At 39.9% G+C, this 19,668-nt stretch overlaps 3 protein-coding genes across 3 annotated transcripts in view; 1 reads left to right on the top strand and 2 right to left on the bottom strand.

Annotated features, from left to right (window-relative positions):
* arhgap24 (Rho GTPase activating protein 24) overlaps positions 1-7,589 on the bottom strand; it is a 72,065-nt gene extending 64,476 nt beyond the window's left edge. The window contains exon 1 of the mRNA XM_034224148.1: positions 7,144-7,589. The gene's annotated coding sequence lies outside the window, so the exon portion shown is untranslated. The remainder of the gene's footprint in view (positions 1-7,143) is intronic.
* Positions 7,590-15,736: 8,147 nt separating this feature from the next.
* On the bottom strand, positions 15,737-17,601 carry esm1 (endothelial cell-specific molecule 1). Its single transcript, XM_034224168.1, has 3 exons — positions 17,013-17,601; positions 16,460-16,603; positions 15,737-16,322 (listed from the first exon to the last, which is right to left on the bottom strand). Exons 1-3 carry the CDS (start codon positions 17,317-17,319, stop codon positions 16,228-16,230), a joined length of 546 nt encoding a protein of 181 aa, XP_034080059.1. The 5' UTR covers positions 17,320-17,601; the 3' UTR covers positions 15,737-16,227.
* Positions 17,602-18,241: 640 nt separating this feature from the next.
* LOC117551290 (probable E3 ubiquitin-protein ligase HERC1) overlaps positions 18,242-19,668 on the top strand; it is a 47,151-nt gene continuing 45,724 nt past the window's right edge. Inside the window, 1 exon segment of the mRNA XM_034224100.1 lies at positions 18,242-19,267. The gene's annotated coding sequence lies outside the window, so the exon portion shown is untranslated.

Genomic DNA, 19,668 nt, shown 5'->3' with positions numbered 1-19,668 from the left:
TGAGTCAGTTTCTATTTTGTCTACACACGCCATATGTGGCCCCCTTTTATAGTCTACATTGCAGCCCTTTTGGTATGATACACTCGCTACCCCATCACTAGCGTTGCCACCCCTCCCTCTCCATTTTCCTCCATGCCATGTGTCACAGTATGTCTGGGAAACAGAGCAGCAGCCTTATGAAAGAAACGAGGGTGAAGACTTTCAGTTTGACCACTGACTCATTCTACATGTGTTTGACACAGCGCTAGAACTGAGTGAACGATACTGTTGATGTGGCTATCCTTTGTAACACAGCAATATGAATGGAGGGAGAAATAAGATACTCGAATAGCACCATAAGATCTGCCCTACCTTGCATTGCTAATGAAAGTAAAAAATAATGTGTCTGATCCACACCAAAATGTAATAGGTGTTTCATTTGACCTAAGATTCAACCTTCCACCACACTTTGTGCAAATTAGGCAAGTCGTTTTCCTATAATCCTTCAGAAGAGAACTGAAAATATAACCTCCTTGGGGGAGGTAACAAATACGTTCCCAAAGTTAGAGGGCAAATTGAAAATCACACCTGTGATCATAGTCATTTCCCCCAGAGATTGTTTGCGAGTGCAGTTTGCTGACTCTGCATCTTAACCTTCATAAATGTCACCACTATGGATTCTCTGGGCGAACTATCAGAAGTTGTTTGTAGTTTGACATCTTCACTCTGGCATAAAGTATTATATTGATACCATTTTCATCAATCTTCTCATCTTCCAGAAAGCCCAAACCATTCCTGAAATAATTTGATATCAACTCCAGTTTTGCTGCAGTTTTAGTCTTCCCTGTTTACGTCCCCTCCTCTGTCTCAATGAGCCGATATCACAGAGTGAGATGGGAACAGTCGGCTGCAGCAGCTGACACGGGGAACCTGATCCCTGGGCTTTCCAGCGACACAGCCTGTGCACTGCAGACATTCCTGGCGCGAGGGTCATCATATCTCCTCTCCTTCTACCTCAGCTCATGCCTTGTTGCTTTTCACATCGTCCCTTTCTATTAACACATCAGGTGGGGGAAACGAGATGTCTTTCATGTCCTCCCTGACATAAAGCATTTTATCAACACTTACAAACCTTGTCATTTCCTTCTCATCCTTTCTTTCCTTTTATTTGAAATACCTTCTCATCCTTTTTTCTCCTCCTTTTTTCATTATGGATGTGCTGTTATTTGGAAATCAGTGACATCCTCTTACATCTACCACAACAAACACATTAATCCAAACATAATTTAGTTGTTGTGTCTGCTCTGCCAGCCGACGGTTGTTTCAGATGGCATATGCAACACTCTATCCATCTGTATGTCCTGCACCAGAATTAGCAAGCTTTTGAGAAAATACTAGTATAACACAGCAACAACACAGTCTGTGCAAATCATTTTAATAACATGACTACCTGAAAAGGTAAGGAAATTGATGCTTCCCTGCTCTCCAGCAGTTATTGTATGGGTTACCTAGAGCAAATTATTGTTTCAGGAATGCTGCTACAGGACTACAATGAAGCAAGCATGCTTTACAGTAGATACAGATTATAGTAATGAATCGGTGTGAGGCATCTATATTTAAACTGAAAGGTGTGAACTTATTTCCTCAGGTGCATTTCTTCTTCACTATATCTTCACACTACTGGTGACTCAGTTGGATTACTTGGGTCCAGATACCAAATAGGACATACATCAGGTCAAAGTGGCTGGCAATACACAACTTTTTTTCAATTAGTTTTAAAGGGGTAAGAAATTATTTCAAAATATTGTGATTCATCCCCCATGCTCAGGGGTCGGCAACCCGGGGCCCTTTAAGCCCTCTGCTCTGGCTCCCTTGAGCTTAGACAAAAATAAGAAGGAAATAAAATAAAAGTATTTGTAGGACTATTTATAATTTCTTGCATGGTTGAAAATGTTTCGTATCTTGTATTTTGAGGTGATACTGTGACACATAAATAAAAAACAAAACTGTTTTAATGAGGTCAACTAAACTATGCGTCACATCCTGCTACGGTTCCGCGCTAGCGCCTTTTCTCGCAGGCGAATAACCTGACCCCGGCTCGATGAGCGAACTATGGATAAATCAAAGAAAATAAAAGTATCGGAGGAACACAGGATTTAATTCTGCGTGGACAGAGTTATATGTTTTCACAGCAAACAATGCTGGTTTACCGATATGTTTGATATATAGAGAGAAGTTGTCAAAGGTGCTGCAGCCTTTACGTATAGAGGAACAACACGGGAGAGGAAGACAGCTGACGATCTTCAGTAATAATTCAATGGGGTATGTAATTTATTTCAGAAAACACTTTTTGTTATATTCTATGGAATGCTCTTAACGTCCCGATAGCACGATATTTAACTTCTGTTAGACAGCTATCATACTGAATACATATTTACTGTGAATGTGTGCAAAAATGTATGGCATATCTAACAGAAGTTAAATTCATTTCTCACTTATTCTGACAATGTACTTAACCCCAAATAAAAGAACCCAATAAAAAGAGTTGTTAAATAATAGTGAAGTCACGTTGTAATAACAATAACTCATCTCTCTCGGGTTTTCCTTTTGAGCTTTGCCAAAAGCCACTGTGTCAATATTGTCCTACTTGGGTTGCCGTCCGGAGTTGTCAAATATGGCGGACCATCTCGCACATGCGCACTGCAGATCGGGCAGAGCTGCAGATCGGGTAGTGACAGTCGGTACCATATATGTTCGGGGCATGGATGTATAATAAGAACTGGATACAGCGTGGGAGGCGGGGCCTCATTAATTCCTATGAGAGTTGCTCATTAGCGCATGATGACAAAATGGCCCAACTTTTGAGAGAGCGAAACGTCACAGATTACCCGGCATGCCTGAGAAGTACCCGTATGTGCACTCAGAGCATGCGCAACTTTAACCATGCCGCCCAAAAGGCTCGTTCACATTAAGCACGTGAATTTGCGTATACGTAACAGCACCGCACGTTCATGACAGCATGGTACTGGATTTATATTAACGAGGCGGCAGTTAGCGGCTAGCTAGTAAATTATGCTAAGTTACACATCAATCGTTATGTACTTTTATATTACGCTGACATCAGGATCTAGTGATATCCAAGCAACAGAGCTTCATTTAGCATGATACTTGTGTGGGTTGTACATGAAACCACTTGGTAATATATACAAATGTTGAAGCCTGTTATGATCAATTGTGAGTTAAAACTTTATCTAAAAAGTAAAGCTGATGATGGATTACTGTGGTGGAGTTAAAATAACAATAGCCTATTTCTTTTTGAAATGTGATGGAGTAAAAGGATAGTAACTGTGATTATTCATGTTAAGTAGCCCACAAGTAACTAAAACAATTGCAAGTGCAATAAGAAGCTACAGGAACGTTAATCTACGTCGGTAATATTAACTTTATTTAATACAACATTTACGGTACAAGATTTACATCATACAGCCCATGTAGTATAATATTTTACAAATGATGAATTACAGCAAACATGTGCAATATATCCATTATTACAGCTCCGTGGGCTGGCAGTAAGGCGATATGGTCCGTTGTTATTGTGCATCCATGGGTAAAGAGAAACTCGTGTAGTACTGAACACGTAATGAACGTGCCGGGCGGCGCGGTCCCGTGGGTTAGATGCGCGTTCATAATGCCGAGGGAAATAACTCAGAATAACGTTATTAGCAAATTTTTACAACTTGAGGACCGAATGTTTTTAATAAGGGCTATACAAACATTCATACTGGGTAGTTTATTTAGTTTAAAAAAAATTATCCAACGAGTTACAGACCACTCTTTTCCAATGTAAGTTAATGAGAAAAAGTGTTTCCGGGCCCAGCAACCTAAAGGAAGTGTAGTACCGCCGTTTGACCAGCACGAATATTCTCATCAGACTCCGGCGCACTTCCTGGGGGCTTGGTTCGGGGTACCATATGTGTTCGGGGTCTGTCTCTTACCAATGACGTCACGCATTGTGATTGGCTGTACGGTAATTTACCCAGGGGTGCTCGGGGGCAAATCACATCTACAGATCAAGACAAAGCGAATAGAAGTACTCCCATACTCCTAGCGTGTGAAAATGTTTGTGAAAAACATGTGCAAAGTCTCCGAAAACGGAGCATTGGCTGTACGGCAACACAAGAGGACCATCATACACGGTCAAATTCCGAACATTTAAACATAGCCTACACTTAATTCTTTACTTTGTCCGTTATTATATGTAGAAGATATTACTTTTTTCTCCGTCATGTTGTTTCCATAGCAACAACTTCAAACAGGAAGTTGACCTAAATTACATTTAAGACACTGCAACGAAAGTAAAAAAAAAATGTAAAATCCTTTTCCGTTTCACAGAACACAAATTGGGTTATTTACATAATTATGTTTACACTGTCGATTGTTATTTTTGGGGGACACACGACACATCAAATCACATCTACAGACCAAGACGAAGCTAGTGGAAGTACTCCTAGCGTGTGAAGAACGTGTGCAAAGTCTCCGAAAACGAAGCAGTGGCTGCGATGCTAGCTTTGTGGCTAGCGGCAAAGTTGGGTGTAACGCCTTACAAAGTAACGGAGTAGTGTAACGCGCTACTTTTATAATTCAGTAATCATACTACAGTTACTAACATTGCCCCGACACGCGTTACTTCGTTACTTACTCAAAATCAGTCATAATCACACTGACAGACGAGAGGGGTTTCCGCCGCAGGTTTATATGTACGTAATCTGCGCGATTTGCGCGTCCACATCTGCAGTGCTGCATAAACATGGCTGAGTCAGCGATAACTTTCGAGGGGTGGAGGTATGCCCATTATTTTGAGTTCGTCCGAAGAATAGACAGGAATGTGACGGTGAGGTGCAAACTGTGTCCAGGCCAGAAGCTGTTATCCACTGCTGGAAACACCACGTTAAACCTCAACAAGCACCTGCAAAGAACACATGCTAAGGTGAAGCTAACGCACAGCTATTTGTTGTTTGTTTATATCACGTAGTCTGTTCTTCTTCTCTGTCTTCCGGTTGTTGCCTGTTTTGAATGACTAATACACACTACCGCCGCCTGCTGGTAAGGAGAGTTATTGCCACTCACGCATGCGCAGTTCGTACGTGCTCGGCGAGTAAAGTAACGAGTAAAGTAACGAGTTACTTTATGTAGCGAGTAACGAAGTAGTGTAATATATTACTTTTTTAAAAAGTAATATGTAATATGTAATATATTACATTTTTTTAGTAACGACCCCATCTCTGGCTAGCGGTTAGCATTTTCTATGGAAATATACATCGAAATTACCGGTAAATTACCATACAGCCAATCACAATGCATGACGTCATTGGTAAGAGACGGACCCCGAACACATATGGTACCCCGTGTCACTACCCGATCTGCAGCTCTGCCCGATCTGCAGTGCGCATGTGCGAGATGGTCCGCCATATTGGACAACTCCAGACGGCAACCCAAGATGGACACTTGACACAGTGGCTTTTAGCAAAGCTCAAAAATAAAACGAGAGAGAGATGAGTTATTGTTATTACAACGTGACTTCACTATTATTTAACAACTCTTTGTATGGGGTTCTTTTATTTGGGGTTAAGTACATTGTCAGAATAAGTGAGAAATGAATTTAACTTCTGTTAGACAGCTATCATACTGAATACATATTTACTGTGAATGTGTGCAAAAATGTATGGCATATGGCTGTCTAACAGAAGTTAAATCCCTGTCTCACTTATTCTGACAATGTACTTAACCCCAAATAAAAGAACCCAATAAAAAGAGTTGTTAAATAATAGTGAAGTCACGTCGTAATAACAATAACTCATCTCTCTCTCGCACATGCGCACTGCAGATCGGGCAGAGCTGCAGATCGGGTAGTGACACCCCGAACACATATGGTACCAACACCGTCCCGGCTAAAATAACTGGATGGCCTACCTGCCTGTCAGCCTTCCATCTGTGCACAAACTTATCTCGTGCCCTCATTGGTCATGTGCGCGTTCGTGTGTGTTGGAGGAGGGGCTCTGTAGGGAAGTCTGAAGGAAGAGGCAGATCTTTTATTTATTTCAAAGTGGGCCCATTTTAATTATATTTTTTTCCTTCAAATGTGCAGAGGACTCCCCAAGTGCTGTGTTTAATTTATTTTAAAGTAGGCCTGTGTATTATTTTTCATTCTGCTTATAGGAGTTCTTTGTTTCTTATTAGAGGTTAACAGTTTTATATAATGTAATAAATAGCCTAATAAATGCAAAAAAACTGTAGTTTTTGTCTGATATAACAATAAATACAACTTTATAAGCTATCAATCTATGAAATATGTTTTGCGGCTCCAGACAAAAAATGTTTGGGAAAAAGGAACAAATTGGCTCTTTTGGTCAAAAAGGTTGCAGACCCCTGCCCATGCTGCTCGGAGTAATAGAAGTCCACGACTCCTCTGCCAAGTCGTTCTCTCCCTCTCCTCTTGCCTTGGCGCAGGCAGACTGTCCCTCGTTTCAACCAACACAACTACTAAGCTTCATGCAAATGAGGCTCAATGACGTTGCCAATATGCAAATGGGTGTATTGGGTCAGCTGGCATCTGTGAGCCACTTTTGAAGCTAGAACTACCTACTTTCATTGGAAATAGTTTGGTTATACTTTACAGGACGCACTGTATTTTGTACATGGTGTCAGACAGATGTGCAATTAACATCAAATCCCAAAGAAGGTGAACAATTTTCTGAGTGATGTTGGAAAAGCATATTCAAAAAAGTACCATAATGATTTCCGGTAAACTGAAGGCACTTGCTGACCTCCTCTGCTTATGGTTTTGGTTCATGTGTGCAAGACTAAATGCATAGACAAATCAGAAAAAAACAGACTCTTAACAACAACACCAAATGTCATAGCAGCAACTACCACAAACTGCTGTGCTTAACATAGGGGTGTTTCTGCAATTGTATCTATTCAGCTCAGGGATAGCTACTGAAATATAAATAACATACCTCATAGAGTCAATCAGTAAAATAGAACCAGTCAGTCAGACAATTTGCCTGCAGATGTCAAGAAAAATGGGACATTGCTACAGAATCACCAATATACAACAATACCCCGGAGGCAATAAACACGCTATAAAACTCAGAGTAGACTCACCTTTCAAATTAAAAGCCTTGTCGAATCCCTCAGCTCTGATGTGTGGTGGTGGTGATGAACACACCTTTTTGTATCCAATCCTGTGACAGGTAATCAATCAACAGCAACAGAGATCCCGGGGTGAGAAGAGCTGAAGTTGTACTCCAGCTCCTTCTGCTGCTCCCCTGAACAAACTCGGTGCGTGCAGAGTGGATGGAGTTAGCAGAGGATCAGACGAGCTGCTATAAACTTTTCCCCTGACTGCTCACACCATCTGCATGCTGAGAAAGTCTCCGCTGTGAACAGGATGGCTGTCGCGGTCAGCACAGTCACACATGGGGCAGCAGTACAGCGGGAATCCACCCAGACACATGCAAACCCATATGCACACACACACACTCTTTCCCCCTCACACTGCAGCCTATGCAGTCCTAACTCCTCCAGTCATCCTGGCTCACACTCTGTCTGAGAACACTGTGTGTGTATATGTTGGTTACAGAGGAGGGAGGGGAGGGGGGAAGCGTGTGTGTGTTTTTCAGTGAGCGTGTTTTAGGAAGTCTTAAGATGAGAGCTCTCACCAAGCAGAGCTCCAGCAGTGCAGCTCACTTTCGCTTGTATTTCAGATAACACAAAAGCAACTGGCAGTTTTTAAAACTCTCACACTTTGTTCATATTGTAAACAGCCAGGAAATTCCCCAAACTTTACTAATGTGCAATATCAATTCTCAGTTCCCTTTATATCATCTGTGAGTTATTCTGCATACAAACACAGAAAGCTGCCCCTCTTTTAAGGAGTCTTCAATATGTTGTATACAAATGACTGCGTGCATGCAGCTCCACAAACATTTATTCAGTGACACTGTCCTCACTTTGGTGCAAGCCCAGCTGTATACACACCAGTGTAAAGTGCATCTTGTTTACCTGGGAGTGGTCTGAAATGTCTTCCGTTTCCATAGTATTGCAGTGGTTCCTTCCAAAGAATAGTATGATTAATTTTCTATAGAATAAATGGAGATTATATCATGGATAAAGCTTTTGAACCGTAGTGGATGTGAGGCATTTGCGGTTTGAGAAAATTACTACCTGCTTTAACAAACTGAGGAATTCTGACATGTGGAGTACATTCCTGAGCTTAATCATGCAATCATTGAGTTATTGTTCAACTCCTCACAACCTGCCTATTCACCACACGGAGACTATTGATTTATGACAAGAGAGCAGGCACATTTTACACAATTTCTTTATCATGCAAGCTAATCAAATGAAAATGATGTGTAATAATTTACAGAATAAGTTTACTGATGAGAAAGAAATGTATAAAACAAGATAAGGCTGGAAGACAATTTGATGCAGATGATGAAGAATGAGATGTTTTTAAAAAGATACAAAAAAACACAACCAGAGATCCACCACAAAAACCAATCTTTCCAATACTGAAAACATACATTTAGAACTAACAACATCTGTCTCAACACAAGACAGATGCAGAACCTTTACACCGCCTTATTGTATCCAAAGCACGTGTTTTCCACATCTCCTGGTCCTGGAAAATGTTCTCATTACTAATAATGAAGGGAAATTCCAGTCTATGTGGGCTGATGTATCATCAATAATTACTTCCTCAAAATCAAATCAGGATGGAAATGTATTAATTTACACACACACAAACAATACACCATGTGAGACTTGGGTGCAACTCGGACTGAGGCAGTGTGTGTACTTTGCGGTGATGTCATACTGCTGTGGTCCTGGACGGTACGGAGGTGTTAGAGGTTCAAGTGTTGGGTCAGGCCGAACACATTATCTATTGATCTGTTTGATCTACGGGCAGACCCTGAGCAGTGAGGCAGGATTGAGGTCAACATTACATTCGGACCTGCTATTAGCATCTGTCAAACCATAGATCAAAGTGGCAGCAGCAGCAGCACATCAATCTGTCCAAAGCTTCAATCTGACACTTTCCTTAATGCAGAGTTTATTATCAGCGTTTTCCCAGAACACCTTTCTCCCCTTGTGTTTCCCGTGTTCTCTCCAGTGCGGAGTAACCTGAAAAAGTCATCTGAATCTTACATGTTGCATGGCACATATTGAGCAACAGCAACAATTTAAAACATTTTTTCTGTTTTGTATGCCATTTTTTTAATAATAATTTACACCAGGGGTTCCCAACACTTATGTCTTTAACCCCTCAAAAAAACTACTGTTTACACATTACCACTATACTTGGTGATTTGGTCGATGTATTGGTATTCTGTATGGAAAAATAAACACAACTGACAAGTTACAAAAGATTAATTATATTTAATGCACTTGTATTCTTTCTATCCTAACCCGATGTTGGGAAATAATGGTCTCGATAAATCCTGGAGCTAGCTTTGGTACATTTTCAAGTCTTCTGCAGCCACCAGTATTAGACCTTCCCCCTACAGTATATTTCCCAAAATATGGGTTCATTATGGTTCATTAACACTGGTTATTTGCGACGTGGCTTTTTATTTGTTGCTAGAACACAGCCTAGAAATCAGACATTGTTTTCATTCTGACTTTGGTATAACTGCTGTGAGCCATGCTAGCTCCTGTGCAGTAACTATTAAAGGTAATTTTAGTTATACTTTATAAAATGAAAACACTTTTAATAAGGATTTTGCAGCTGTGCAAAGACATTTACATTCAACACCTAACAGTGAGAATGAAGTCAAATGTATTTATACCAATAACACTCCACACAATACACATTTTCTGGGTATTTAAAGCCTCATGAGATGAAAACACAGATTAAATGAAATGTAGAGAACAAACAATAGTAGTTCCTGAGCCATCTGTGCTCAGCCATCCTTCAGCATGTTTCATATATTTGCAGGACGTGGAATGCTGAACATGAAACACTTTGACCTTGTGACGTGAGAAGTTGCCATCTGTAAACAAACTGGGGATGCATCTTCTCCCATGAGACACTGTGGGGGACCTTATCCGATAGGAGATAACTCATATGGTTGGAATGGATGAATCTTGACAAAAAAGCCTCCGGGAATTAAAATATTCTCAATGGATCTGCTGTTCTCATGGCCTTGCAGTCATCAGAGGTTTGGACAGTTGGTGACTTCTGGGAAGATAATGAAAAACTTTGGAGGCAGACGACGGGAATCCTTTCCCAGCGACCCGCATGACACAGTAAGTCATCGACTTTAAATTCCATTATTATATGGACTTTAGTGTTGCTGTATTTTGTGTACACTTTTGTCCCCTCACTGCTCTAGGCAGATATTATACATCTGTGTGTGCATGACCTCTGTTGGTAAGTGTCTGGTCATTGCAGAATTTAAAATGAGCTTTGCTCAATATTTTCACATTAACAATGGATCACATTGTCACTTATATGTACTGCTAGTAGTGCGGTCCTACAGATAGTAATCACCTGACATATAGTATATCAATAGGACAATCCTATTGATATACAACACACAACTTTAAGACCCCGTTTACATGGAGACGAAACGGAGAACGAACCGAATTCGATATCAAAAAAGTCTTCCGTTCACACAGTATCGGCTCAAGAAACTTGTCCTTTCACACGAGACCGCTGGAGACGCTGTAGTACATATGCCGGGCCTGTAAGTGGCGCTGTACTTCCGCCATAAAATACACCAAAAGCAGCAAAGAAGACCCCCCCCCCCCCCGAGAATGGTTGCCATGGTTGCCCTTCTGTTTATGCTCCGCAGTGGATTTAACAACATGTAGTTCATGCAGTTCTCCATGTCCACTTGTTGCTGATGGTTGTGGTAGAGGAGCTGTGGATTTTGCACTAACATCTGTAGCATGCTGCTACTGACCATGCTACAGCAGTGAGCAGCAGAGGTGGGGCTATGGTTTCATCGTTATCAGGAAATGATCGTATAGGACGTACACACGGAGCCGTTACGGTACGTCCACACGGCAGCGTGCGTTGAAGCTTGCCGGCGGGCGTTTTCTGAAGCTCGACCCACAACCACTCACATGAATCTCCCGCCCCGGACACACAAGCGGTTTAGTTGGCTAGAACTTGTGCTAGCATATGATTTGATTGGCTGACGCTTCCGTCAAAGCTTGAAAAGTTGAACTTTTCTCAACTTTTGAAGCGAGCAACGTGAGCAAAGCGAAGCGACGGAACCACAATGTAGTTGGGCAAAGCATGGCGTCACCCCATTCACAGTGAATGGGAAGCTGCGTTGAAGCTTCAACGCACGCCGCTCTGTGGACGGGCGGCCCCCCAGAGCATTCCGTCCGCAGATCTACCCACCTTGGGACTCGTTATCGTTTGAGGGGTCCGTTTCCCTGGTTCCATTACGGCCTTGTGTGAACGAACGGGCTATACGAAAGAGAAAAGTAGCAGATACAACACAAGCCGTCTCCATGTAAACAGGGTCTAAGAAGTGGGAGGCTTTAGAGGTCAAGGTCACCCCTATTTAGTTTAACAGTCTACATGTCACTGCTGGTTTCATTCTCCTCCTGACTTCAATAGGGACAGAAAATATTGCAGGAATGTTGCTGCTACTTCTCTCAACCTGCTGAAAGGTCAAAATCCAGTAGACCTTGTTTACTAATGCCAGTAAAATGGTGTATGAGCAATCATGCTTTGATAAGCGGCAGCTATGTTTTGCTGCGTTAATTATTATTTTGTTTTTAGTCCTTGGTTGTTTTTATTTTTCTATTTTTAGTCTTTCCTTTGCAACTGTATTCTGATTTTCTATCGGAGTTTGTCTTTACTTTAGAAACAGTGCATCCCTCCATACCTAAAATCAGCTCTCCTTATTTTACTTTACACAATATTGCTCTCTGGTGGTGATTTTTAAAACTTTAAAATGTTTATCTTTAATCTAACAATAGATCGTGCTGTAAAATCCTTATTATACTTATGACAAATACAAAATAACACTAAACCGAAGTAACATCTATTATTGCATTAATTTATCAAAGCTTCAAAACAAACACATGAAAATAAATGCAGAAGAAAACTTTTCAGCACAATAGCATCAAAGAGCCACCAGATGTCCATGTGTTACAGCACAAGAGGAACTCAGAAGGTTTTCAATTAAAAACCCTATCCGGTACAACATCAATGTATTACAACATCAATGTATTACTACTTTCAAAGCTCAAAATACATTTGTTTTATAATAATATGAGATATAATTTAAAAAAATGGTGTTGTGCAACCTTAGAGCCCTTACCAAATTAAGTTGTACAACAAATTAACATAAAAAGAAATGTGAAACTTATTCAAATCAGTTACCTCTATCTACATCGTAAATCCTACCTACCCTAGCCTCAGACCTTCTTCAATAAATCTGCCTAGAATATGCAAATATGGTAGTTGTCCAGCATTTGGCACTTGTATTGGACATTCAATTATTCTGTGAGGCATAAGATAGGCTATTGCTAAGATCTATCTACTGTAACTTAAGCCTAATGAGTGACAAACTTGCACTTGAATACATCATGTTCTAATAGATTGAACCTAAATTGAGTAGAAGTTTGAGTCAGAAATAATAAATTGCCTTATCTTTTGATCACACAACATGATATTGTTGTTTGTCTCAAACAGATTGTGATTTGCTCAGATATTATTCCCTGAGGGTATTTTGTACATACTGTAGTACTGATGTGGTGCTACTGTTGAAGCAGAAATAATTATAATTTCCCAAACTTTTTTTTGCTCCAAATAATCGAGAACAAAATGTTGCTCCACATTTCATTTTATGGAATAAAACACTTTAGAGTAGTCAAATACATAAAGAGAAGACTGTTACAGATGTATGGTTAAAATGGCAACCTATATTAACATTGTAACTCTTTGTCATTCTGATGTGTGATGATAAACCTGTTGTTTCTTCTCACGCCACATTGACAATTCCTCCAGGGGTCAGAAGTCTGACCAGTCCAGTCGTTTACGGCTCAAGATGTTCCTGTTGGGAAAGAAAAGGAGTTGGGAATCCTGGAAATGTGAGTTAATTACTCAAACTGCATCACATCTTGATGAAGTAACATAACAGCCAATGAGTTAAGTGAGATTTCACAAGCCTCAGGTTAGCTATCTGCTATCAATGTAATCAATCTCACCACTTAATTTCCTTTTTCTCAGTGTTTACATGTTGTCTCCATTCAGACATGTCATTCTTCAGCTACAATAAACAACCTGTTGAGGCAGGGCTAAACTGTAAATACCAGACCATCTATTTGCAGTAAATCAGTGTTATTTACTACTTCGTTCACGCACATTTGTTTCTGCAGGAGCGGCAGTGACGTGTTCAGGGAGTCAGATAAAGGGTATTTCTCACCATCGCTTTCCTGTTATTTTCAAGGGTCCTTTGTTTGGTTACGAGGTCTCGGCCTGTCCATTCTCAGGGGAATGAGAGCAACATTAGAGCCCCGAACACTTGTGAACTCTCCGGTCCTCCTCAATAGTTTCCCAATTCTTTCTGTCTGTGTGTGTGTGTGTGGTGTGTGTGTGTGTGTGTGTGTGTGTGTGTGTGTGTGTGTGTGTGTGTGTGTGTGTGTGTGTGTGTGTGTGTGTGTGTGTGTGTGTGTGTGTGTGTGTGTGTGTGTGTGTGTGTGTGTGTGTGTGTGTGTGTGTGTGTGTGTGTGTGTGTGTGTGGTGTGTGTGTCTTCAGCTCCATAAGGCATAATTTATTTGTATGCAAAAACATTTCTACTCTTTGTTTAAAAAAAACTGATTTCTAATAATTCACTTTTTAACTTAAGACATGATTTACAATAGATAACGTGAATCAAGATTATATAACAACATTTTGTCAGTCAGTTTATTAAAGTTCATTGTTTCACAGGGACAGTTGGTTTGTTCACTGATGGGTTTTTAGGTGTTGGTCTTTAATCTTAGTAAGCATTGAATAGAGTGGATGTGAAGTGTCTTTTTTCTGTCCCTGGACAAGAGGACAGAGCCTTTGCAGTTGTGTGTCACTTGTAAATTCCAAGGTTTTTTCAAGTGTCTCTTGAAAAAATCCTTGCTTTTAAATTCCCGTCCTGGTCAGACACAACAACAACAGGAAGAAGGGACATTTTCACAGGTGTCAGGAAGCACAGGAAATAAACAAGCTGAATACTGGAAAACATTTTTGTACCGGTAAGAGTCAGAGGTGAGGCTAATAAGAGATATTTTTAGCTGGGACAGGATTATTTTTGCAGTTTTGGCCAAAATGTTTATTATTTTAATTGCGTGCACTTTAAGAGATTTTGAGGGGAAATCTTCCTCTCATCAAGCATAACTTATCCTGTTTGATTATGAATTACAAGCAAGCAATAAGTTCACATGTTTAACTCATTGCTTAATTCACATTTGATCATGGCATTTATTGTAATATAATTTGTAAGTTAACACATTTATATTCAAATGGAACCTACATCTCTTTCAAAGACAGTCTGATGTAGATAATTAAAGACTTATACTAAAGCTGTATTCTATATTTGCATGCATTTTGGCATGACACTAACAATATTAGGAAAATCGGCCTGCAAAAATAACCATTTCACTTATTTTCTGAAAATTGAAGAGGTGAGTTGAAATAATATAAATGTTTAGCTGAATTTACAATGTCCATTTCTCAAATACTTTATGCAACCTTAATAAACCAATCACATTTGTTCTCATGTTGTTTCCAATCATTATTACACGGCTTTTATGAGAAGAAGGTAGAGGAACTTTCTCAAATGTTGCCCCGTCTGTGATCTTTTGTAAAGCCAGGAAACCCAGCCTTTGCTCTTCAGTTGTCCTTTTTAATTTTAGTAATAAAGTATGTTTGCAATGACAGTGAGATATGTTTTAAACGTGGGAGCAAATCATTTCTTTGCCATTTGTGGAAGTTGAGAAAGTAGAGCTCTCCAAGAACTCAAGAGTCAAGGATGCCTGAAACATTCTCAGCACGTTCTGCTCCTCAGTTGGCATGTACCACTTCAGATCATCATGGAAAACTCAAATTCTTCTTACCCAGAGGATATTTCTATACAGACTACTTAACATTTCTTCAGTTCAAAGACCACCTCTCTAATCTCTCTAATGTTGTCCTGAGAGCAACTATGTATCCTCCTCTTTTTTCATTGAAATCATTCTAAAATACTGAATTAAATGCACACCCAAGTTCAAAAGTACACTGTATATTTCAAACTAAGAAAATGTAATATGAACTATGTTAGCATGCCATAATGACAAATAATGTTCCTATTACAGCATACTCGACATTCACTCTCTTATTTAACTAACCATATATTAATTCAGTTTCCAATACCAGTACCGGTTATGTAATATCATGGCTTATATTAAAGGATTTGTGCCTCTGTTAGAAATGTGAAATTCCTCTGTAAGATATCACTCTCTGTAGCAGTCACTAGTATGAAAAAACATACTGAATTCCAATGTTTTGTCCGAAACTCCAGTAACCATTAATGATGTTACATTTTTCCTTAACAGTAACATGACAATAAACTGCTGAAGTTACTACATTATTGGTTACTACATAATAAATTATTCGTTTTTTTTTAAATTAATACACTTATTGTAACAAATTCTGCATCGCTTATTAGGTTAATAGAACATTGTAGGCAATTAAAATAAACATGACAACAGTCAGTGATAACTTTGGTTTAATTGTAAGAGCATTCATTACATTGGCTGGTGTCATATACAGTATATTTCCCATGTCCCTTTTGTATACAGTACACATTAAATATCACAATGGAAGACTTCAAAATGTTTAGCGGACTACAATGAAACAACTATTGCTTGTCCAGTTTGAAAATATATGCAATATTTTTCTTGTCATTTTCTCCAAAGTAATTTATGAAGGCACACTAAATGAGAACATCAGATCGAGATTGAAGCTCATGGGAACAGAGTACAAAAAGGAAAGACGATGAACAAAAACAAAAAAATAACAGAGACTGCATACTTAATTGGAATTGATGCTTGTGTCAAACACAAACAAACAAACCAAATATAACGTATTGCTGTAAAAAAAAAAAGTATTTCATCGTTTAACATAATAAAATATATCTTTCAGTTCATTTATAAGTTAATGCCACATTTACACTGAACAGATTCAGTCTTGTCAGGACTTGTCAGCGAGGGTTGAGCCGCTTTGGAGCCGTGGATCTGGTCGTGTCTTGATCTGTGTTCTGGACAGAGCTGACCTCTCCTGAGCCCCCCTCTCCCCCTAGAAACACAGGTGACAGAATTCATTAATCTCTCAATTCACAAATGACCTGTTTTTCAGAACTGAATTGAGTCAATCTGGTGAGACATTTGACAGCAGAGTGAAGTTTTTTTTTTTTAAAGTGTCGAGATGTATACCTTCTTGAGTGTCAGTCTTGAGCTTGCTGGCAATTTTGGCAAAGAATTTGAGGGTGAGACATGCTCCTGTCTCCCTGTCACAGATGCCACCTTTGCAGTTGCAAGTCTTGCGGCACTCAATTCCGTAGGTCCCATACAGGCAGTCTGAAGAAAAAGAAAACAATAATTTAGAGAAGTCTCTGGATCTAATGTAGCCTACTCCTGTTATAGACTCATATTCACAGTCAAAATCATAAGGATGAATTACAAGATACATGAGCAATAGACCCAAAAAAATCATTTATATTGTATTATCATTGATGTTTCAACTATAAACTCCTAAGCTTGTCAAATTAAATGTCTAATTCTCATTGGAAGCAAGGATGCACAAGTCTGCACATGCACACATACACTGTATTTGGTTATGAGGCAGGTGCTATTCATTGTGATAATCCAATGAATAGCACCTTAAACACTGTAACACCAAAAGGAGATTTGGTGCAGCAGAGCATCACACACTCAAAACGCAGCAAACAGAAGCAGCACCCTGGGCACATTACAATGTCGACAGTACCTTTGCAGATCCCATATTCGTCTCCATAATCGTCCTCATCCTTGTAGAACTCGCAGAATAATCCCGGTCCGCACTTCACCCCGTGCATGCCCGACACGGTGCGGTAACAGTGCTCCCCTCTGCCGGCTGCACACACCTGGCAACAGCCGCAGTCATCCAGCACCGTCCGTGCGCAGCGCTGCGTCGCGCCGCACCGCTCCGTGTTGCATCTGTCCGGGCAGTTCACCGCGTACTTGACATTGGTGCTCCAAGCCTCAGCATCCTGCACTATGAGTGAAGTCAGCACCGTGATGAGGAGGAGAGACATGGTGCCGGGTGAAGAGCTCCTGGATGGGCTGCTGTGTGTTGGATATCTCGGGGAGAGACGGAGCACCTCTGTGAGACTTCAGTGGAGTGACCCCCGGCTCATCAGGTTGTATGGTTATCAGGGATGAACAACTTTGTTTTGCACATGGCTTTGCCCCTCGTCAATTTCCTCATTCCGGTGTTGTCGTCCTTTTTGCCAGTCAGCTCCCTTTTTTAGAGATCCGGCTTGGACGTGGGATTAACTCTGGACCGCCATCCACGAATTGAAATCCGTGTGACCTGATGTCATAAGTTATTTTTGGTTTGTTTTTGTGTTGGGGACCGACAGACCCCCCCCCCCCCCCCCCCCCCCCCCCAAACCTCGTGACTGGCTCAGCTTTGAAGAATCACATCTGATGTTAGGATGTTTTTAGTCACAACATCCTATGATTGGAAATTATGCTAATAATATTACCAAAATTAATACAGTTTTGCAAAAATAAAATCATCTTTAGACTCGCATAAGAAAAGTGAAATGTTCTTAATGTTGTTTGTGTCTAATGGTCCAACACCAAAATAAGCAAAAATAGTAATAAAAGAATGTGTTGCACACTAGTTTATATCCACTAAGATGCATACAAGTATTTTAATCACATCTTTAAGGTTTATAAGATATGCTGTAACAGAAAAACGAAGGAACAGACTGAAAATACAAAAAATGGCATTTTATGAGTTCGTAAGGTGATTTAGTTTGTTTAGCTTTCTTTCTTTACTTGATTGTTTTTCGTCTTTTTAACTGATTGTGAATACATTAAACATAGTATTGTATTGGGGCATAAACGTGACAAGGGATTACTACAACACACCAACAACCAGAGAACCCATGTGGAGTTCTTTAAAGGGGGCACATGTATTATTGCCATTCCAAAAATGTGGGAAACGAGATTAAAAAAAGATTGGTCAAAATCAAAGCTGCAGCCTGAGACATCCTGACGTTTGGTCAGTACTGTGGTTCAAGGTCCAAAAACACGACATCCTACATTTCCATAATGCAACATCATAATTATTTCCTCAGACTTGACAAAGCTTTCCCCAGAGCCTCAGAAAACATGATGCATTAATTATTTAGTTAGTTGCATGCTGAGTCAACTCATGTCAAGTTAATTTGGTGTACAACAATAGGGGAATTTCTCTTTTATACACATCATTTGAAATAAATGATCTCATCTATATGACATGGAAAAGTACGGAAGAGGATTAGGGCCACATGAAAAAAATAATTTGGGGATGTGAAAATAATAATAGCCTATATTGTTTTTGGGTTCTGAGAAAAAAGTCAGAATTCTGAGAACATCCCCACATGTTTGTTTTTTTCATGTATAGAAAAGCAATGCTTTAAATAGATATGACATCAAAAATAATGTCACAAAACAACTAGAACACTTTTCTCATTAGGCTATTTATGGTTAGAAGTCATTATTTTGGGATGCTATCTTAATCATTTTAAATACAACGTTCTTATTTTTCTATTCAAAGTCATAATGTTCAGATATTAAGTCATTATTTACAATCCATTATACTGATTGACTTACAGGGCCTTTTTTCCACCCATGCATCTCATTGGTGGACAAGGGCTCTCTATAGCACTGTATTCTACTGCTTTAATATTAGAGGTGTATCAATTAAAGACAACATGTGCTGACTAGAGTATTTGTTTTATCGCCGACATTTTTTTAATATAATGGTTTCAATCACATACGAAAAATAATATTATGAAAGCTTGATGATACCCACTCCAATACACAAGGGGGCAGACATCTAACTGTGGTGGCCATCACCGGTTAACAGTGCAGCAGCCGAAGAAGGAGAAGAAAGAGGAGAAGGTTGATATGATATTCACGTCCAAGGGAGACCTCACTGGGACGGGACAGGTAACGCAAACCAAATGTATGCGGGTGTTTACAGTCAAGGTAGCTAACATGTCTGTGGTGTATTCTTTGTTATATTTATGTTAATCTTTTTTAACGACGTTAACGAGCTGCGGGAGTGTTTTGCTGAGAGCTGTCAGACAACAAGCGGAGGGGCTTGGTCGTTTTGACAGCCATGGACCAGACTAGCAACTGCAGTGCAGCCAGCGTTAGCTCAGCTGTCACCGCAGATGCTATAATAAAGATACCGGTGTTTTTCAATGACACGGCGGAGACTGCGTTTTAAATGCACACATTAGGCTGTTTATGTCGTTGTAGCGAATAGCTAATGCTACACTGAAACTGTCGGCAGAGATAAAATACACATAACGGTTCAAAAAGGTTGACAGAATATTCAAGTAGCAAGCTTGATAGCACGACTGGACAACGTTGTTATTGTACAG

This window comes from Gymnodraco acuticeps, unplaced genomic scaffold (genome assembly GCF_902827175.1).
Source record: "Gymnodraco acuticeps unplaced genomic scaffold, fGymAcu1.1, whole genome shotgun sequence".
Taxonomy (NCBI): domain Eukaryota; kingdom Metazoa; phylum Chordata; class Actinopteri; order Perciformes; family Bathydraconidae; genus Gymnodraco; species Gymnodraco acuticeps.
Note: the sequence above shows the minus strand (reverse complement) of the source record. Positions and strands in the feature narration are given on the sequence as shown.